Source organism: Perognathus longimembris, chromosome 24 (genome assembly GCF_023159225.1).
Source record: "Perognathus longimembris pacificus isolate PPM17 chromosome 24, ASM2315922v1, whole genome shotgun sequence".
In the NCBI taxonomy this organism is placed as follows: domain Eukaryota; kingdom Metazoa; phylum Chordata; class Mammalia; order Rodentia; family Heteromyidae; genus Perognathus; species Perognathus longimembris.
In genome coordinates this window covers 9,853,117-9,873,140 of record NC_063184.1, presented here as the reverse complement: position 1 = coordinate 9,873,140, position 20,024 = coordinate 9,853,117, and the positions used below count along the sequence as shown (strand labels likewise).

At 42.1% G+C, this 20,024-nt stretch overlaps 1 protein-coding gene across 3 annotated transcripts in view; it reads left to right on the top strand.

Moving 5' to 3' along the window:
- Positions 1-11,408: 11,408 nt before the first annotated feature.
- The window catches only part of Ugt8 (UDP glycosyltransferase 8), a 66,249-nt gene continuing 57,633 nt past the window's right edge, over positions 11,409-20,024 (top strand). For 2 of the 3 annotated variants that reach the window (XM_048333532.1, XM_048333533.1), the window contains exon 1: positions 12,573-12,637. In XM_048333532.1, the coding sequence (XP_048189489.1) occupies positions 12,586-12,637 (52 nt within the window). In that variant the 5' untranslated portion in view covers positions 12,573-12,585. Of the gene's footprint in view, positions 11,651-12,572; positions 12,638-20,024 lie in introns of those variants that run through there. The other variant, XM_048333534.1, reaches the window with a different exon arrangement.

The following is a 20,024-nucleotide window of genomic DNA, read 5'->3' as shown; positions in this document are numbered from 1 at the left end:
ATTAGTGCTTTATTGTTCTGTCTTTAGGAGAAGTGGTTGTGAGTATTTTCTCATATTCCTTTCTACAGGCTAACAGATATTACATCTCTTTCTCTGTCTATGGATATATATTAGCTACTTTATCTATCTGTCTGTCTATCCATCTACCAACTGAAAAGATTAAAGAAGGCCATATCATGACTGAACGCAAATGTAACATTCATAGTTTATAAGCTTTAAGCTTTTGTTTCTGTTAATTTTTTTCTGTTCTACTTCCCATCACAATCATTTATTTAGAAAAAATGTAAGCACAATGATGAGAGTATTTCACAGTACATAAGAGCCATGATCCAATTCCAATTTCTAACGTTAGATCTATTATATAACCTTATATGGGGGTCATAGTCCAGAAGACTTATAGAAGAGGGGCTGTTTCTATGTATGAAGTTGATATTAGGTCACTAAAAGTGAGACATACATCTCACAAAGGAAACAACTGAAGGAAACAACCTCCATCCCCAATATGGGAGGAAAAATAATATGGAATTATTGAGGACTTAGTGGGAGGCCAGTAACCTGTGAGTCCTAGCACTTTCAGTACATGCTCTTGATGAACCTGAATTTTTGATGGTCTGGCAGTTGCCAATTGAGTTCTCTTGCAACCAGAGGAAATGTTACTGCTCTTGGGAAGAGGCACTGGGTAGATCCATTGAATTGCTTATAGGAAGCAATGCCCATAGGACTCCTGCAGAAGCCCACAGAAAGAAGCCAAGAAAATTCACCTTCTCCGAAATTCTTGCAGCATCTCATGGAAATGGCTAGAGAAACCTGAATGTGGCTGTCTTGCTTCAGAATTCCAAAGCAGAAGCGAGAAAGACAGCTTGAATCTAAGAGATAAATGAGTAACTGGTGCAGAGGGCATATTGATGTGAATTACCCATGGTGTTTAGAGGTGAAGATTAGAATGACAGTAGTTGGAAGCTAGCCTGAACAAAAAAACTTGAGAAGGTCCTTTCCTTCTTAACCAATAAAAAGCCTGGCATCAAAATATGTCATCCTAGTTATCCTAGGCAAAATAAATGAGAGGATAATATTCTATGCTGGTCCAGGAATAAATGTTACTCTATTTTAAAAAAAAATAACAAAATTATAAAGCCTGTAGAGAGGAAAATAATACAACCACGTCTCCTAATGACAGAACAATAAAGCACTAATGGAGTAACTAACAATTGGACTAATATTACCGTAACAATGAACATGATCACAACTTGTGTAGCTTAAGCAGTAGATCACTAGCATAAAGCCCTAATTTCCAACACCAATACTGTTTTTTTAAAATAATTGTCTATGGTAGACAAAATCTATGGTTGGTAAATTACTTCTTGGCCATATCATTTCATAGCTGTGTACCATGAAATTACTTACACCTAATAAATACCAATTATCAGGGGTATCAAACAGGAAACTGGGTAATATAACACAGTACTGTAAAAAGGCTACTTGGTAAGATGTTATACTATTTAATATATGCCTCAATTTATGGAAGAAATATGTGATTAATGTTAACTTGCATATCTTTAACTAACATGATGCAGCAAGGTAGTTCCTTGGTTTTTTGTTTTTAAGAAAGAATTTCTATGTTATTCTCTACTGTTTATGAGCCTGCAATTCTTGAGATGACTGAGACATGTGGTAATATGAGTGAGTTTTAATATACATATTTCACACAATAAAATTAAGAAACTGAATCTATGATCAAGTGCTCATAGACCATTTGATTAATTAATTTTCATTAATTCATCATTTTTCCATCATATACAATGTCCCTATCATAGAACATAGAGTTTAGATGAACATACAGATCATTGAAAATCTGCAGTAAAGGGCTCCATACATTCTTTTCTATTAGCATCAGTTTTAGAGTGAGGGAAGTTCATTGTGAAATTTCCAGTAACTATTCATAAGGTCACAGTGTTCATTAATTTTCCGTGTATTTATGTCCTGTTTTAAATACCTTGCATCACTCTCATAATTCTCCATATCAGTTCTCTTTCATAGCATGAACACTGATATCAAGAGAAAGAGCTCCCCCTTTAAGATATGGGTATATGAAGGGAGATACGGTAACTGGAAATAGCTCTCAATGGAACAGAAATGTCTGAGATAGGACATATTGGTCAACCCATCAAGGTATGTGCATATGTGCTGTGGGGAATTTAAGTAGAAGGAATAAATGTACCCTCTTTTCCCTCACCTTTGGACTATTTCGTAAATTCTTGTGTTTTTAAAATTTTTCCAATTGAAAAATTTGGAGTAACGCTTATTAATTTATTTGAAATTTTAATAACACTAATGCACAGAAATAAAATTAGCTGATTGGAGGCTGAAGGCATGGTTCAATTGCCTGCCTTGGGAGACAAGTTCAAATATCCAGTACTGTCAAAATAAGAAGCAAAGAGAAGGAGGAAGTGGAGGAGGAGCAGCAGCAGAAGAAGGAGGAGGAGGAAGTGGAGGAAGAGGAAAGGGAGGAGGAAGATCTGAAGGAGAACAAAGAAGGAGGAGGAGGAGGAGGAGGAGGAGGAGGAGGAGGAGGAAGAAGAAGAAGAAGAAGAAGAAGAAGAAGAAGAAGAAGAAGAAGAAGAAGAAGAAGAAGAAGAAGAAGAGAGAAGAAGAAGAAGCAGTAGAGAATGGAGAAGATGAAGAAGAAGAGGAAGGAGAAGAGGAATGAAAGAGAAGAGGAAGAAAAGAAAAAAGAAGATAAAAAGAAAAGGAAGGAAATGAGGAAGAAGGAGAAGATAGAGGAGAGGATGGAGAAAAGAGTAGGTAGGATAAGAAAGAAGAGAAGGAGTAGGAAGAGGAGTGAAGGAGGAGGAAGAAGAGAAGAAAGAGGAGGAACAAATAAAAGGAGGAAGAGGAGGAGGAGAGGAACAGGAAGAAGAGGAAGTGGAGGAGGAGGGAAGGAAGGAAGGAAGGAAAAAGAAAGGAAGGAAAGAAAGAAGGGAGGAAAGGAAGAAGGGAGGGAGAGAGGAGAAGAAGAAGGAGGCAAATTAAACAAGTGTTGCAAGTAGCTACTCAGGAGGCTGATATCTTGGGGGATTGCAGTTTGTACCTAGCTTGAATAGAAAAGTAAAAAGTCTATCTCCAAAGTAACCAGCAAAAGCCAGGAATTAGTGTCTCATACATGCAATCCTAGCAGCTCAGGTGGGTGAGATCTGAGGACTGCATTTCAAAACCAGCCTGCAGACAAATCCTTTTGACTCTTATCGCCAGTAAAAAAAAAAATTCATAAGCCACAGTGACAATGAAAATACATCACAAAGAAACCTATGGGACACAGCTGAGGCAGTACTGAGGGGCAAGATCATCGCCCTCAGCATTCACATTAAAAGAATGGAAACAGAGCAGGTGAATAACCTCATGATGAAACTAAAACAACTGGAGAAACAAGAAATGATCAAATCTAAAATGACTAGGAGGAGAGTGATCACAAAAGAGATCAAATTAAAGAAGAGATAAATCTGATTGAAAATAGAAAGACCATTCAACAAATAAATAAGACTAAAAGCTGGTTCTTTGAGAAAATAAATAAAATTGAGGGGCTGGGGATATAGCCTAGTGGCAAGAGTGCCTGCCTCGGATACACGAGGCCCTAGGTTCGATTCCCCAGCACCACATATACAGAAAACGGCCAGAAGTGGCACTGTGGCTCAAGTGGCAGAGTGCTAGCCTTGAGCGGGAAGAAGCCAGGGACAGTGCTCAGGCCCTGAGTCCAAGGCCCAGGACTGGCCAAAAAAAATAAAATAAATAAATAAATAAATAAATAAAATTGACAGACCCCTCGCAAGACTTACAAAAAAAAAAGAGAAGAGACTCATATACGTAAAATCAGGGACTCCACCGGAAAAATAACAACAAGTACACACGATATTCAAACCATCATAAGAAACTATTTCCAGAACCTCTACTCACTAAAAAACAATAATTTTACAGAAATGAGCCAATTCTTAGAGAAGTATAAACTGCCCAAACTGAGCCAAGAAGAAATAAATCAACTAAATAAACCAATAACTTACAGTGAGATACAGGGGGTAATCAAGAACCTCCCAACAAAGAAAAGCCCAGGCCCAGATGGATTCACCAATGAATTCTATAAAACCTTTAGTGAGGAGCTAATACCAATACTCCTCAAACTCTTCCGTGAAATAGAAACAGAGGGAGAAATCCCAAACTCATTCTATGAAGCTAATATCATACTCATTCTCAAACCAGGCAAAGACCCAACAAAAAAAGAGAACTACAGACCAATATCACTAATGAACACAGACGCAAAGCTCCTCAATAAAATATTAGCTAACAAGATCCAGAAACTGATCAAGAAAATCATACATCATGACCAAGTAGGCTTCATCCCACAGTCACAAGGATGGTTCAACATCCGTAAATCAATCAATGTAATTCACCACATCAACAGAACTAAAATCAAGAATCACATTGTTATCTCAGTCGATGCCCAGAAAGCCTTTGACAAAATACAACATCCATACTTATTAAAAGCTCTGGAGAGAACAGGAATAGATGGAACATTCCTCAAAATAATAAAGGCATATACAACAGACCAACGGCTAATATCGCATTAAATGGGGAGAAACTAAAATCATTCCTCCTAAACTTAGGAACAAGACAAGGATGCCCACTCTCCCCACTTCTTTTTAACATAGTGCTGGAATCCCTAGCCATAGCAATAAGGCAAGAGGAGGACATCAAAGGGATCCACATCAGCAAGGAAGAAATCAAGCTATCCCTTTTTGCAGATGACATGATCGTATATCTGAAGGACCCAAAAAGCTCAGTCCCCAAACTCCTACACCTAATAAACCATTTTGGCAAAGTAGCAGGATACAAAATCAATCCACAAAAGTCAGCAGCTTTTCTGTACACCAGCAATGTACAAGCAGAAAAGGAAATTATGGAAACAATTCCATTTACAGTAGCCAAAAAAAAAAAAAAAGTACCTAGGGATCAACCCTAACCAAGGAAGTGATGGTCCTATTTAATGAGAACTATAAAAATCTAATAAGGGAAATCAAAGAAGACACAAGGGGATGGAAAGACCTCCCATGCTCATGGGTAGGCAGAATCAATATAGTAAAAATGGCAATATTGCCCAAATTGTTATACAAATTCAATGCAATCCCTATCAAAATTCCAGTCACATTCTTCACTGAAATAGAGAAAGCAATCCATAAATTCATATGGAACAGCAAAAGACCTAGAATAGCCAAAGCAATTCTAGGCAAAAAAAGCAGTGCAGGAGGTATCACAATACCAGACTTCAAGCACTACTATAGGGCCATCATAACAAAAACATCCTGGTATTGGTATAAAAAAAGACCGGAAGACCAATGGATCAGAATTGAAGATCCAGAAATAAAACCGCATTCTTACAGTCAGCTGATATTCGAGAAAGGAGCTAAAGATATACAATGGAATAAACATAGCCTCTTCAACTACTGGTGCTGGGAGAACTGGGCAGCCATATGCAGAAAACTCAAAGTAGACCCAAGCCTATCACCATGCACCAAGATCAACTCAAAATGGATCAAGGACCTCAATATCAGACATGAATCCTTGAAACGACTGAAGGACAGAGTAGGAAAGACTCTAGAACTTATAGGCACAGGAAGGAACTTCCTGAATGTAGTCCTAGGGACACAACAAATAGGGGAGAGACTTGAGAAATGGGACTACTACAAATTAAAAGTTTCTTCACAGCTAAGGACATAGCCACCAAAATAGAAAGACAGCCAACCACATGGGAAAGGATCTTTACCAGCACAGCAACAGACAAAGGCCTAACATCTGTCATCTACAGAGAACTCAAAAAACTAAGCCCCTCCAAGCACAGTAAACCAATTAGGAAATGGGCAAAGGAGCTAAAGAGAGACTTAACAAGAGAAGAGATAAAAATGACAAAGAAACATATGAGGAAATGTTCAACATCCCTGGTAGTAAAGGAAATGCAAAGAAAAACAACCCTGAGATACCACCTCACTCCAGTTAGAATGGCCTATACTCTGATCTCAGGCAACAACAAATGCTGGAGGGGGTGCAGGGAAAGAGGAACCCTTCTCCATTGTTGGTGGGAGTGCAAATTAGTACAACCACTTTGGAGAACAGTATGGAGGTTTCTCAAAAAGCTCAATATAGGCCTACCCTATGACCCAGCCATACCACTCCTAGGCATCTATCCTGAACAGCAGGTCCCAAGATATCAAAAAGACATTTGCACTTCCATGTTTATCGCTGCATAATTCACAATAGCCAAAATATGGAATCGACCCAGATGCCCCTCCACAGATGAATGGATCCAAAAAATATGGTACCTATACACAATGGAATACTACATAGCGATTAGGAATGGTAAAGTATTGTTAATCGCAGGGAAATGGTCAGAACTTGAACAAATAATGTTGAGCAAGACAAGCCTAGAACATAGAAAACAAAGGGGCATAATCTCCCTGATAAATGACTGTTAAGATGGGGTAACGGAGAGACAGTAGAGACCAGGTCTGTGAAACCAAAAACTGCTTGTCAGCGGACCCAACAATATGTAACTAAAACCAAACAACTACTCAACATAAAAGGTCAAAAATTGACCTCTCAGTGGAATACAATAGCTCAAAGCCTATGTATGTACGTTCATATACGACTACTGTCAACATATTGTCTAATGTCGACTACATTTAAAGCCCTAGGCAAATTTTCTTTGGCGTAGGCCACGTGGCTACTGTATATGTTCTTGGTACATTGTGTATTGTATATACGTCTACCTGACCTAGGGAAGGGAAAGAAAAACAGGGTGTAAGATATCACAAGAAATGTACACACTGCCCTACTATGTAACTGTACCCTTTTTGCAGAACACCTTGTCAAAAAAATTTTGTTTAATTAATAAATAAATTACAAGAAAAAGAATCCAGTCTAGCAGTGGCCATGTGGCAAGTGGCTGGCATGTATGTATGTGCCACATATGTATGTGACATTTCCGCCTTTCTTCTCTCTACCCATTTACCCACCCACCTTCTCTTAATCTCAATTTCTGCATACATCACATGTTCCAGCTATATATTACTTTTTGTCCGAAGATAATGTCTGTGTTGTTTCTACTTGAAAAGGTAAAAAGAAATTTTATCAGAGAATACACAAGAATCCATGGCAAATGTATGAAAGTGACTATGGACAAAAATGGATGAACTTAATACAAAAGGGAAATATATATCACTGAATAATTTCCTCTGCTCACATTGTCCTCTTTTATTGAATTATCCATCCTTCAAACCATAGTCTAAACCATCAATTCTTTGTGAAATCTTCCTAGATTTTTTTTTTTTTTTTTTTTTGCCAGTCATGGGGCTTTAACTCAAGGCCTGGTCATTGTCCCTGAGCTTTATCACTCAAGACTAGTACTCTACCACTCTGAGGTACAGCACCACTTTGGGTGTTCTGGTGGTTAATTAGAGATAAGAATCTCACAGACTTTCCTTCCCAGGCTGGCTTCAAACCGTGACCTTCAGATCTCAGCCTCCTGAGTAGCTAGGATTACAGATGTGAGCCAATAGCCCTGGCTTTCTTAGACTTCCTTACACAGAATTAGCTTTATCTTCTATTACTTCTGTTCTTTCATTGCATTTCAGTGGCTTCATGTGCAATTTAGTCTTTGCCAAAATTCTGAGTTCCTTAAGAGGTAAAGGATCTCATTTCATCTGAGCTTGTGGCTTGACTCTCTAGCAGATTGTCTGAGCCCATAGGTCCTCAATTGTCTTTTTGGTTGAGGTTGAAACATTAGAAAGTAAAAGAAAGTACAGCAATAGATTTCAAGTTTAAAATATAAAAGACACCTTTTATACTTTTCAGTACTTTAAGGTAGCTTTACTAGTTCTGTTCAGGATGAATTAGTAACAGGGCATTTTATTCTCACAGTACCCTTTAATTCCTGAAGAATCAAAACTCTTTTCTTCAGGGCTGGGGATATAGCCTAGTGGCAAGAGTGCCTGCCTCGGATACACGAGGCCCTAGGTTCGATTCCCTAGCACCACATATACAGAAAACGGCCAGAAGCGGCGCTGTGGCTCAAGTGGCAGAGCGCTAGCCTTGAGCGGGAAGAAGCCAGGGACAGTGCTCAGGCCCTGAGTCCAAGGCCCAGGACTGGCCAAAAAAAAAAAAAAAAAAACTCTTTTCTTCAGGCCCTAAGTAGAATTATTTCCAATATTCATTTTGCCTAGCTAATATTAATCTCTTTTTCTTCTTCTGCTCCCTGAGGAATTAACTTAGGGCCTTGTGCTTTAGGCAAACATTTATTATTTGAGCCATACCTCTAGCCTCTTTCCTTCACTTTTATTGCCACTTGATTACATTTAAGAAAATTATGATTTTATGTTCATACATTTTTCTAAGTGTGCAGTATTGGTTCACCCAGCTAAGAGCAGGATCTATAAAATAATTTTGTCAGATCCTAGTGGGACATTGTTTCTATAGTGCTTATTAAGCTGAGCATAATAGCAATATAAAAATAATTCATCGTACTTAAAAGAAAAACAGCATAAACAGGTGCTTGACCAATAAATAAACGTATTTTTATGGTAAAAGATACAAAACTAGAAGACTTGGATCTTACCACAGCATTGCCTGAAAAATAATTTCTGGGATCAAGGAAGGTAGCAAAAGACCTAAAACAGATTTTTAAAATATGATATGTGGCCATCAGTAATAAAATATCTTTAACCCATTTTTCAACAAATGTAACAACCCTAGCAAAACTCATATAATTTTCCCATTATCAGAAGTAAAGACAGATAAAATTAGCATTTGTTAAATATTCACTGAGCACCAAGAGCTAAGTACTGTGTAATTCATGTTTTAATTATTGTAATTTTATGTAGTAGGTACTATTTTTATATTCATTTTATAGGCAAAAAATCAAAGACACAGAGAAGTTAGGTATTATGACAAAGCTCACACAGGAAACAAAGGGTGACTTTGAAGTTAGACTCTTGGGACTCAGTTCAAAAGTTAATGATTGCCAGGCTAAACCATTATCTCTCATCTGGCTATTGCTATATCTCAGGAAAAGCATATAAGCTAGAGACTCTGAAGAATTATAACAAACATTTAATATATAATAACAAATTGAATAAATGCATGTAGTTTCCAGAAGTAAAGAGGAAATTTTATTCCATATTGGTTGTAGCTTCTTTATGTATATGCTGTCCAATTCAACATTCTACAGACAAAAGCTGACAGGATTGGAATCTTGAGAATGAAGAAAATATGAAAAATATGTAAATCCTTAAAGAGTATCAAACGCTGTCATTCATTTTATCCAGCCATTCTTCAATAATGTTTTTAGTGCAGGTGCTGGATTTCAAAAATGAGGGACGTGTGTATTTTACTGATTTCTTGGTCTTACAGTTTCTAAATCCAAAATGTAAATTCATTTGTAGTACATACCAAGACCAACTAAATTTAAAGAATGGGACACCCTTCAGTATAGAGTTGCAAACAATTCATTATTATATATAAACCAGGGAGAAGAATAAGGAATCCACAGGTGCAATAAAATGGGCATATACACACATAATGTGTACCAATGCCATCTACAGCCATCTATTGCTGAGAGCACCTATGCTTAATACATTTGAATAAGAAATAAATACACGGTATGATATGTTTCTCAGGTTAGACACGTAGATTCCTAATCTGTAGAGAAGTGCTTTTTCTTATTTGAAAATGGAATGTGAAAATCCCTCTATCAGTAATGAATATCCATGAATATGTAGATGTTAGGTCTGGCACTTTGTGTGTGTATGTATGTGTGGGTGGGAGAGAGAGAGAGAGAGAGAGAGAGAGAATGAATGAATATGAGTGTACTGGGGTTTGAACTCAGGACCTGGGGTACTGTCCCTTAGCTTTATCAACTGAGGCCAGTGCTCTACCACTTGAGCCACAGCCCCACTTGGATTTTCTGAGTAGTTTATTGGAGATGAGTCTCAAGGAGTTTCCTGTTTGGGGTGGCTTTGAACCTTGATCTTCATATCTCAGCCTCCTGAGTAGCTAGGATTACAGGCTTGCGCCACTGGTGCCTGGCTAAATTCGTTTGTTTTTGAATCTTGGTTTCGTCAACTAAGAACAATTTTACTTGGCAAGTTTTCATTCTTTTTTAAATCCCCAAACTTTAAACACAATGTTTTAATGAAATACTGAAATTTATGGCTGGCCATTTCTAAACGTTGCTATGACATGCATGTATGGCTAGAAGGCAATGCCATGACTATGTGGGAAAGCAAACACTATTATGCTTTTGTGGTTCTCTTGAAGCTTGCAATGTACTATCTGGTAGCTTAAAAGTGCTTGGCCTCTCCAGGCTGAGGTATCACAGGAAGAATACTCATGCAGCCTTGTGTAAAGTTGCTTCCTGACCGAGAACGCCAATTTGGCAGAGCTATGCTGCTGGCACACAAGGACTAGACAGAATAAAGTAGCCACAGACTCAACCCAGCAAAGCATAAGCGGCTCTTTCAGGATGGGCCCCAACTGAAGCATGTTATTGAACCCAGCCAACCCAATTGATTTTTCCCAAGGTCCCCAAAGTAGTGAGCGCTTTCTAAAGCTTTCCATTTCCTGTGACTCACAAGTGAAGTCTGGGGTTAGCTATTTTGCACATGCACAAGATGAAGGGGTGGGGGGTGGCCAGGCACTTAGGAGTTTCCCACTTATTCTTACCTTATCTCTCCCATCTACTTGTCCTTGATCAATTTTAGACTGGAACTAGGAATAGCAATGGGCCAATGTGCGTGCTCCGCACACAACCAACTTATAGGCTTGTGATAAAAAATTTAAAAATAATAAGAGAAAGAAAGAAAAGAAAGAGAGAAGGAAGAAAGGAAAGAAAGAAAGAAAAGAAAAGAAAAGAAAGGCTCTTTGGCTCAAAGTAAAGCAGCATTAGCCTTGAGCAAAAGAGCTCAAGGCCATCGTCAGGGCGCTGAGTTCAAGCCCCACTCAAAAAGAAGAAATTTCAAAAGTAGGGCCCTGGGAGCTGGGTGGGTGATGAACCCCCAAGCCCAGGGCCAGGCTGCCTGCAGGGGGAACTGGAGGCCAAGAGAGCACAGAGCAGAGCGCATCCCCGGGGTTCTCCAGCAAATCGTCCCTCCCCTCCCACTCCATGAGCGAGGGGCTCCGGGTTCCTGACGCCCCGCCGAGCTTCGCTGAGCCCGAGAGCGCGGCACCGGGCGGGCGCGTGTGCATCGCCTCCCCGGCCGCAGTGGGAGGCGGGGGCCGCCGGGTCGGCTGAGGTGCGGCCGAGCGCTTGGCGCGGCGGCGGGCGGGCGGGGCGGGGCGTGCGCGGCGAGCGGTGTGGCTGGTGTGGTGAGTGGGGTGTGTAGTGTGTGCGGGAGGCGCGCCGCGGACCCGAGGAAAGACACCACCGAAGCCCTGGCACCCTTCCCCGAAGCACGGACTCCGCAGCTCCGCTCACGCCCCCGCCCCCTCCAAGTCACTTAAAGGCAGCGATACCTGATCCCGGCGCGCTCCTCCGGGTCCCCGCCGGCCCGATACCCCTGCGCGGCGGAGGCGCGCGCAAACTCACGCGCGGAGACTCAGCGGGAGACCAGGCGAGGTGAGCGGGCAAGGCCGGGAGAGTGGGAGCGGGACGGGGCGTCCCAGGCGGCGCGAGGCGAGGGCGTCGTGGGCTTCGGAGGTGAGGCCGGCAGGGGCTGCGGTCCCGGGCGGGGGCGGCGGGAAGTGTAGACGGCGGCGGCGGCCTGAGGGAGTTGGTGGAGGTCTTGGTGGTAGCGGGGCGTGGGGAGAGACTCTCTTCAGGGTGCTCCTCAGAACCGAGCCCGTCCGGCTGCAGGACTTTGTACTTGATCCTGGAGGAATGGGCACGGCGGGGCTGCGGTGCGGGACTGGGGACCAGGGGACTAGGGGTGCGGGACGCATTAGGGGCCCAGGACTTGGAGGAGGCGCGGGACTCGGAGGGGCCCAGGGATGCGGAGGGGGCGCCAGGCGCGGTGGAGGAGCGGGACCCGGACGGGGCGCGGGGCAGGGGGCGCGGTGGGGACCCGGGACGCGGAGGGGGTGCGGGACCAATGGGGACCCGGAACTGGGAGGGGGCGCGGGGCTTGGAGTGGGGCCAGGGGCTTGGAGTGGGGCGGGGGTCGAGACTTCAACGAACTCGCTTCAGTCTTCCCGCTGAGAGGTGGCGGGCTGGAGGGCGCATGGCGGGGGGTGCGGGGGGGGCGGGGGGAGCCTCGGCGGGACCCCCCCCCCACCCACGCGCCAGGACTTTTCATCGCGCATGCCCACGAGACCCGTCCCACACCCGGGTGTTGCTCGGACCGCAGGGCGCGCGGTGCCTAGGCATTTGTGCAGCCAGTGAGGGGAAGCGCGGCGCGCGCGCGTGCGGGTGGGCTTGCGGGCGGGTGGCTAGCGGGCAGAGGGTGCCTTCCCAGGCCTGGCGGACTGGGCCCAGGCGGCCCCCGGGGAGCTGTGGGTTTGGGGTTACTCCAGGGTCACCGTGTCGCCAAGGGCGAGCATCTGTCGGTGTGGCGCATGGGGAGAAAGGACGCTAGGAGGTGGCCTGGGCAGGTACTACATTTGTTTGTGCAAATGGGATGGGCTCTTGGGGAGAGGGCTTTGCAAAGTGGGGTGCAGGGAGGGCTGTGAGCTAGACTTTTTCCAGGAAAGTGTCCTTCTCCCTCTACCTGGGTGTCACAGGCCAGCAACACCTTCCAGCCCTAGGGAGGTCAGGGCAGAACATGGAAAACTCCCAGAAGTGCAGAAACTGACCCAGAGGCCAGATTGCAGGAACTTGGCCTTGCAAGCCAGGGAGGAAAGGGGATGGAGTTCGCAAAGCAGGCCTTGTGTGGGACAGTAACCTCGGTAGGGCTACAGGTTACCACTGGGGACCCAGCCATTTGTTCTGCAGGATTTGCTTTGGAAGCACTAGACATTTTCAGTCACCTTGTACAACAGACGTTTTCAAGATTAATGGCAGCACGTGTAGTGTTCGGCTACTACAGGTTTGCTGGGGCTAAAGTCCCAGCACAATAATCATAAAAGAAAAAAGAACAGAGGGTAGAAAGTATTACCATCTGTGAAAAGTATATAAAATATTTTTCAGGAAGTGTTTTAAGAGCATTAGGTATAATGGCATTCGAGTGCTGGGAGATATTTCTAGTAATTAAAAAGTCAGTGTGTCTCATTTGTGTTTATTGGGTTAAACCTGACCCCACAGCTTCTTTTTCTCCTTCTTGTAGGTGCTAACTTGGTCTTATTGTTTCATAAGTGTGTCTCTGTGAAGACAGTGCTAAAGTGAAATGTTCCAGGGTAGTTTGATTTACATGCTCACAGCAAGGTGACGTTGCCACCTCATGTGAGGTGACCCTGTGTGTTTATAGGAGTGTTTTAAAGCTATCAGGGTTGGTGTGTTCAGCTTGAATGGACGAGGGGCTTGGCGATAATAGCTTCCACTGTAGTCATCCACACTTTCCAAATCTGAAATACCACAGGTTTGGGTTGAGCTGTATAATTCATGCATGCCATTTGTTAGAATAAACACAGTAAATTATATTGATTACAAAGTGTATTATTTTATTTTGTTTTATTTTTTGCAAGTCCTAGAGCTTAGACTCAGGGCCTGAGCACTGTCCCTGGCTTCTTTTTGCTCACGGCTAGTACTCTGCCACTTGAGCCACAGCACCACTTCTGGCCTTTTCTATATATGTGGTTCTGAGGAATCAAACTCAGGTCTTCATGTATACAAGGCAAGCACTCTTGCCACTAGGCCATATTTCCAGGCCCTTGAAGTGTATTTTTTTAAATTGAAATATGGTGACTATTTTTATTTCTATTATTTTATGTTTATTATTGTGCTTAAGTTGCACAAAGGGGTTTTGATTCAACATGTCCGTTTGTGAGGACTTCATCTTGACGAATGTTACCCCATTAATTAATGAATGTCCAAACATTTTGGCATTCCATTTGCCATTAAAATTTTGCCATTAAAATTTACTATTAAGCAGTTTTCTCTTTTAAAGTCTTGGTCTGTCCTTGGAGGGTATTGGATATAAGTTACTCCTTGTTGTTGCCCTGTGTTTGTGAGCACGGATCCCTTACCAACTCAATAGTTCTATTTGCTGAAGTGTAGAGAGCTGTTTTGTTTATAGTAGATAGTCCCACCCTTCTGGGTTGAAATGCTAGAACAGAGACAGAAGTTCCATTCTTCTTACACTTTTTCTGGTTATTTCTGTTATCAGCTATCATTTCCTCTGCTATTGGGCAGTGAGTAGGCCCTGCATTATACTATGATGTGTTGGTTCCTCCCCCCACTCCCCCACCCATGAAATGATGTGGACTCTGGATAAAGCCTGTGGACTTTGTGACAAGTGCTTTCTATTCAAATGCTTTATTTCTGGGCTGGATTGTAAACTGAATGCTTGTGGTTGTTACGAGTAGCCTTTCTACATCAACTTTTCATGTTTACTTGTAGAATCTCTAGTAGGTGATATTTTTACAAACATATTGTATTTTTTCCAGTTAAGTCTTCTATAAAAAAATTGCCTGCCTGCATTCTCCCTCCCTCCCTCCCTCTTTCCCTCCTATCCTTCCTCTTTTCCTCTTTTTCATTCTTCTTGCGCTTTCTCCCCTTCTCTTTTCTCTCTGTTTCTGTCTCTCTCCCTCTTCCTCTCTTCCTCCCTCCCTCCCTTCTTTCCTGTCTGTCTGTCTCTCTGTCGGTATTCTTCATCTATCTGTGTCAATACTGGTCCTCAGGCTTGAATTCAGGGTCTGGGTACTGTTCCTGAAATTTTATTGTTCATGGCTAGTGCCCTACTGCTTGACTCCAGGGCTCCACTTCTGACTTTATTTTTGGTAGCTCCTTGGTGATAATATTCTCATAGACTTTCCTGCCTAGACTGGCAGCTTTGAACCATGATCCTCAGATCTCAGCTTCTTGAGTATTTAGGATTACAGGTGTGAGCCATGGATGCCTGGTCAATATTTGCTTTTCTAAGAAATTGAAGCAGTCCTGAAAAGAAAAGTTTGTTTTAAAAAATGGAGTGTGTAGATTGCTTTTCTTTAGGAATTTATATGCTCTGATTATATACTGTTTTCTGCCACTGAAATTCATTGATCTTATGTAGTGATGTTCATATTTTTCCACCCTGGGGCTAGGAGGAAGCTGGGTGACTTGATAATCTTGCTAGCCATACTGGAGGTTTGGCCAATTAGGAAAACATTATTTTGCATACTTACCTAAGAAAGAGCTATGTGATCAAACCAGTTTGAATAAAGTAGTTTATTTTGTTTTGTCTCGAAAAGCTTTCTCTGGGACAGTTTCTGTGCTTTAAGGATGTGAAGATAATTAAGATCTAGTAAGGCTGTGAGCTTACAGGTAGAGACAAGAAAGATAGAGGGAGAGCCTGGAGAGCTCTTTGCCATTTCCAATGGTGAGAAGCCTGGTCTCATCATAGTCTAGAAGGATGGCTAAGAGCAATGTGAGGCAGGGCTGGCCACTTACAAGGTATTGAGGTGATTGTGGTTAAAACCAAATGGTAGCAATGGGGTGATGATGAGATAGGACATGAAATTGTTCAGGTGGTAGAGTTTTTAGGATAGGGTGATTAATTAGAGGGTGAGTGGTACAGGAGGATTCAATAGTTCTGACCAGAGAGGTATTGGGCCAGATAGTAGGTGGATAGATGGATGGGTGGATGGATGCATGGGTGACTGAAGTCACACATACGCTGATGAGAAGTGCAGGTTGGTACATTTTCCAGGATAAATGTTAAGTAGGGACTTAGGGAAATCTGAAAATATGAGAAATAGGAAGGAGCCACAAATGAGACAGTACAGACCAGGAGAAAGGAATAATGTTGAGGGAAACAGATGTGTGTGTGTGTGTGCGCGTACGCGCACGCGTGCGCCAACAGTGAAGCTTGAACTGAAGGCCCCACACTTACACTTATCTTTTTCATTTAAGACTGGTACTCTACCACTGGAGCCACACTTTCTCTTCATTTTTTTCTTTTTTCTGGTTAATTTCAAGTAAGAGTCTTGTGGGCTTTTCTGCCTGGGGCTGGCTTTGAATCGTGACCCTCAGAGCTTAGCCTCCTGAGTAGTGGGGATTATAGGCATGAGCCACTGGTGCCTGGCTAGACAATGGAGTTTTCGTAGCTAATGGAGGGGAAAATTTCAAGTCATGAGGGAGCAGGCACTAAAATGAGGAGTGTGGGATAGTCCTGATTCTCTTGCCACCAGTCCTGTCACCTTGGGCTCACAATTTAGTTCGTTGCATTGACAAAATAGGGATCCAAGCATTCCTTTCATGGGGCTTCCCTGAGAATCAAGCCTGGGAGCCTATGAGGGCCTGGAAGCTACAGAGCTGATCTACTGAAAAAACAAACTTGGAGGGGTGGTTAGCGGACATGTGGTGTGAAGGGCAGCTTAGGAAGAGTGACTTAAAACATCTGTTTTAAGGTGAAAACTTTATTCTGTTTTTGGCCACTGGGTTAGAAGCCAATTGAAAAAAATTGAAGGGAGCAAAGAAGCCAAGTGAAGAAGAACTTGAAAAAATGATGGGAGGGAGTTGCCTCCAGACCCCTGGGAGACACTAGGTTTTCAGGAGAAGCCTTCTCCCCAGCCTGGAGGCCCTAGCGGCTTAGGCACTGTGATTAAAAGGTATCTGGTCATTTAGGAACATTAACTCACACCTGTAATCCTAGCTGCTCAGGAGGTAGAGATAGTTATGATCCTGCTTTGAGGATAGTCTGGAAAAAAACAAAAACATTCAGGAGACCCCCCATCACAGCCAGTTTAAATTGCCATCCAGCTGAGTAGGGAGCATAAATAGGTGGATTGCAGTGGAGAATTGTCTTGGTGTAGAAAGATAATGATAGCAATAGGGCTGGAGTCCTGGCTCAAGTGGTAGAGTGCCTGCCTTAAGTTCAAACTTAAGAAAGAGAAAGAAAGAAAGAAAAGGAGACAAACAGACCGACCATCCTCTGGAGACTCCCCAAACCCCTCACCCTGGTATGTAGATTTGAGCAAAGAGTTTTGGTCCTGCTTTTGCTCTGCTACTTGATCTGTGTCTCCAGCTTGGGTTTTGTTGCTTGTTACTTTCTAGTTAGAGCCTCACAGGCTGTTTTTGCCTGTGCTGGCTTTGAACCTCAGTTCTCTGGATATTAGCCTCTTAAGTAGTCATGATTACTGATGTGAGCTACCAGGACCTGGACACACACACACACACACACACACACACACACACACACACGTACATATACATATACATAAATGTTTTGGTTGGTTGTATATATATACACACATATATGTGTATATATACACAGACATATACATATATATGGGTGGAGGTGGGGGGGTGGGGGGGGGCTTGAACTCAGGGCATGGGCATCATCCTTGAGTATCTTTGTGCTCAGGGTGAGCACTCTACCACATAAGCCACAGTACCACTTCCAGTGTTTTGAGTGGTTAATTGGAGATAAGAATATCATAGGGACTTTTCCGGCCATGCTGGTTTCAAACTACAATCCTAAGATCTCAGCCTCCTGAGTAGCTAGGATTACAGGTGTGAGCCACCAGTGTTCCACTTAGAGTAAACAGTTTAAAATACATGTTCAAAGTATTTTGGTATGCTTTAGGGCTTTAATCTAATAAAGATATTGTTTATTCATTTTAACAGAACCTGAAAACAAAGCCAGAGGACAACTGGCATGAAAAGTTAACAAATTATAATTTAATATTTAATGACTCAGAAGGCATTGCCAAGTCTGATAAGCTATTAAAAGTCAGCATTTTGAAACATAATGACAAGTGTGGGTAATAGCAAAGGGACTGATTCCTAAAGGTTTGTGAGTTCTCCTATTTTTTGTTTACTATTCTACTACCTATATACACTTCCTTTTTCTTTTAGGATTTCAGCTATGTAGATAAATTCATGCTTGTTGTAAGTGATAGATATTTCAAATTAGATTTCTACTCCAATATGTTCAGGAATATTATACCACAATTAAGTGGGTTTGGTTTTTTTTTTTTGGCCAGTCCTGGGCCTTGGAATCAGGGTCTGAGCACTGTCCCTGGCTTCTTTTTGCTCAAGGCTAGCACTCTGCCGCTTGAGCCACAGCGCCACTTCTGGCCGTTTTCTGTATATGTGGTGCTGGGGAATTGAACCCAGGGCCTCATGTATACGAGGCAAGCACTCTTGCCACTAGGCCATATCCCCAGCCCCCAATTAGTGGGTATTTTGAGAAAAAAATTAATCATGAGAACTACTTTGACAAGAAGTCAACAATTGAACATAGTGAATATTGTTTATAAATTGTTTGGGAGGTATAATAGAGATTAATTGGCTAAAGTGGGAGGCCAGGAAAGTGTCTCATGTCTGCCATTCTAGGAGAATCAGAGCTCAGTGACAACATGGGTGGAAAAGCCCAAGAGATCCACCTCTGAAATACAACAAAAAGCCACGCTGGAAGCATAACTCAAGTGGTAGAGTACCAGACAAACAAGCAAGCTGAGCAGGTGCTGAGACCAAATTTGACTCTGATGAGGAATAGAAAGGGAAGTAGGGAGAGAAGGAGGGAAGAGAAGGGGGGTATTAATTGGTTATGTGCTCTTTCTTTCTTAGTTAAAATCACTATGTACTTTGGTGCCATTTCTCTGTACTGCTGACTACTTACCATTTGTACAGAACTGAGTGTCATACTTAGTACTCAGGGTTCCCAGGTATTGGAATTGGATGTTCTACATCTTCAAGTAGAAAGGCAGTCTGTTATTTAGAGAGCCTTTGTATTCTATTGCATTCTTCACCTGATTGTCCTTGGCTACACATTTCATTATCAGTACCTGTCACCACTGGAGTTGAGTTTTGGTGCTTTTGATCCACTGTGCCTACTGCTTACAGGGTGTGGTCCTTCCTGTTACCTGGGAAGCATAGTGTTCCCTGCAGGCGATTTTCAGTTTAGGTTTCTCCCACTCCCATCCTGAGTGTGTACCACTCCATTTTCCACTTTGTAGTCTTGTACCAAATTTGTTGACAGAGATCACAGATGTCAAGATGAAATTTGTTTAGACAGGAGTGCTGCCCTTAAGTAAGCATTTAGGAATTCAAAGCCCAAGCCAGCTTTTGGACTGATGAATGGCAGAGGACCAAGGACAACCTAAGACAATCCCTATTCTCAGATGGAAATGCGTGTGTGTTTTAATTAAAGCATTTGGATTGGATAGGACGAATGTGTAGTAAAGTTGTCTTAAACAGCTTGCTTATCACTCTGTGATATTTTAATTGTTAATAACCAGCATAATTCTTAATAGCCAGTATAATCAGTGTCCATTGAGTTCATATATCTATAATAGAAACACATCTGCCAGTACTTCATTTTCCTAAAGAAAGTTACATTTGCAACTGCTTTGCTAAATTTTTGCATAGTTTGGGAATATTACAAAGTAAAATAGGTGTAAAATCATTTTATACTTTCCATTTCTGTTTTGAGGACATTTAATACTTTAAGTATTTTTAAGGTTCTAAGTCCTAATTTTGTAGCTGTTTCGCTAACAATAACATACTTTATTAAAGAGCTAATTTTCCTCCAAGTTAAATAAATTTAAATAATTTCTGCCAAAGTGCATTAGAATCATATACACAAATAGACAACATTTTTAGTAGTAGAATATTCCTGAAAAGCTGTATAAATTGAATCATTTCTGTGGGATTTAAAATTTTCAAAACACCTAAAGAAAGTTGAGTGTCAGTGGCTCATGTTTACAATTCTGGCAACAGCAGTTCAAGGTCAGCCTTGGCTGAAAAGTGCTTGAGACTCATATGTTCAATTAACACCAAAAGGCCCATAAAGTAGAGGTATGGTTCAAGTGTCAGAGTGCCACCTTAAACAAAAACCTAAGTGACAATACCTGGTCCCTGAGTTCAAGCCCCAATATCCCCCCACCCAAACACAATCATCATCATCATCATCATC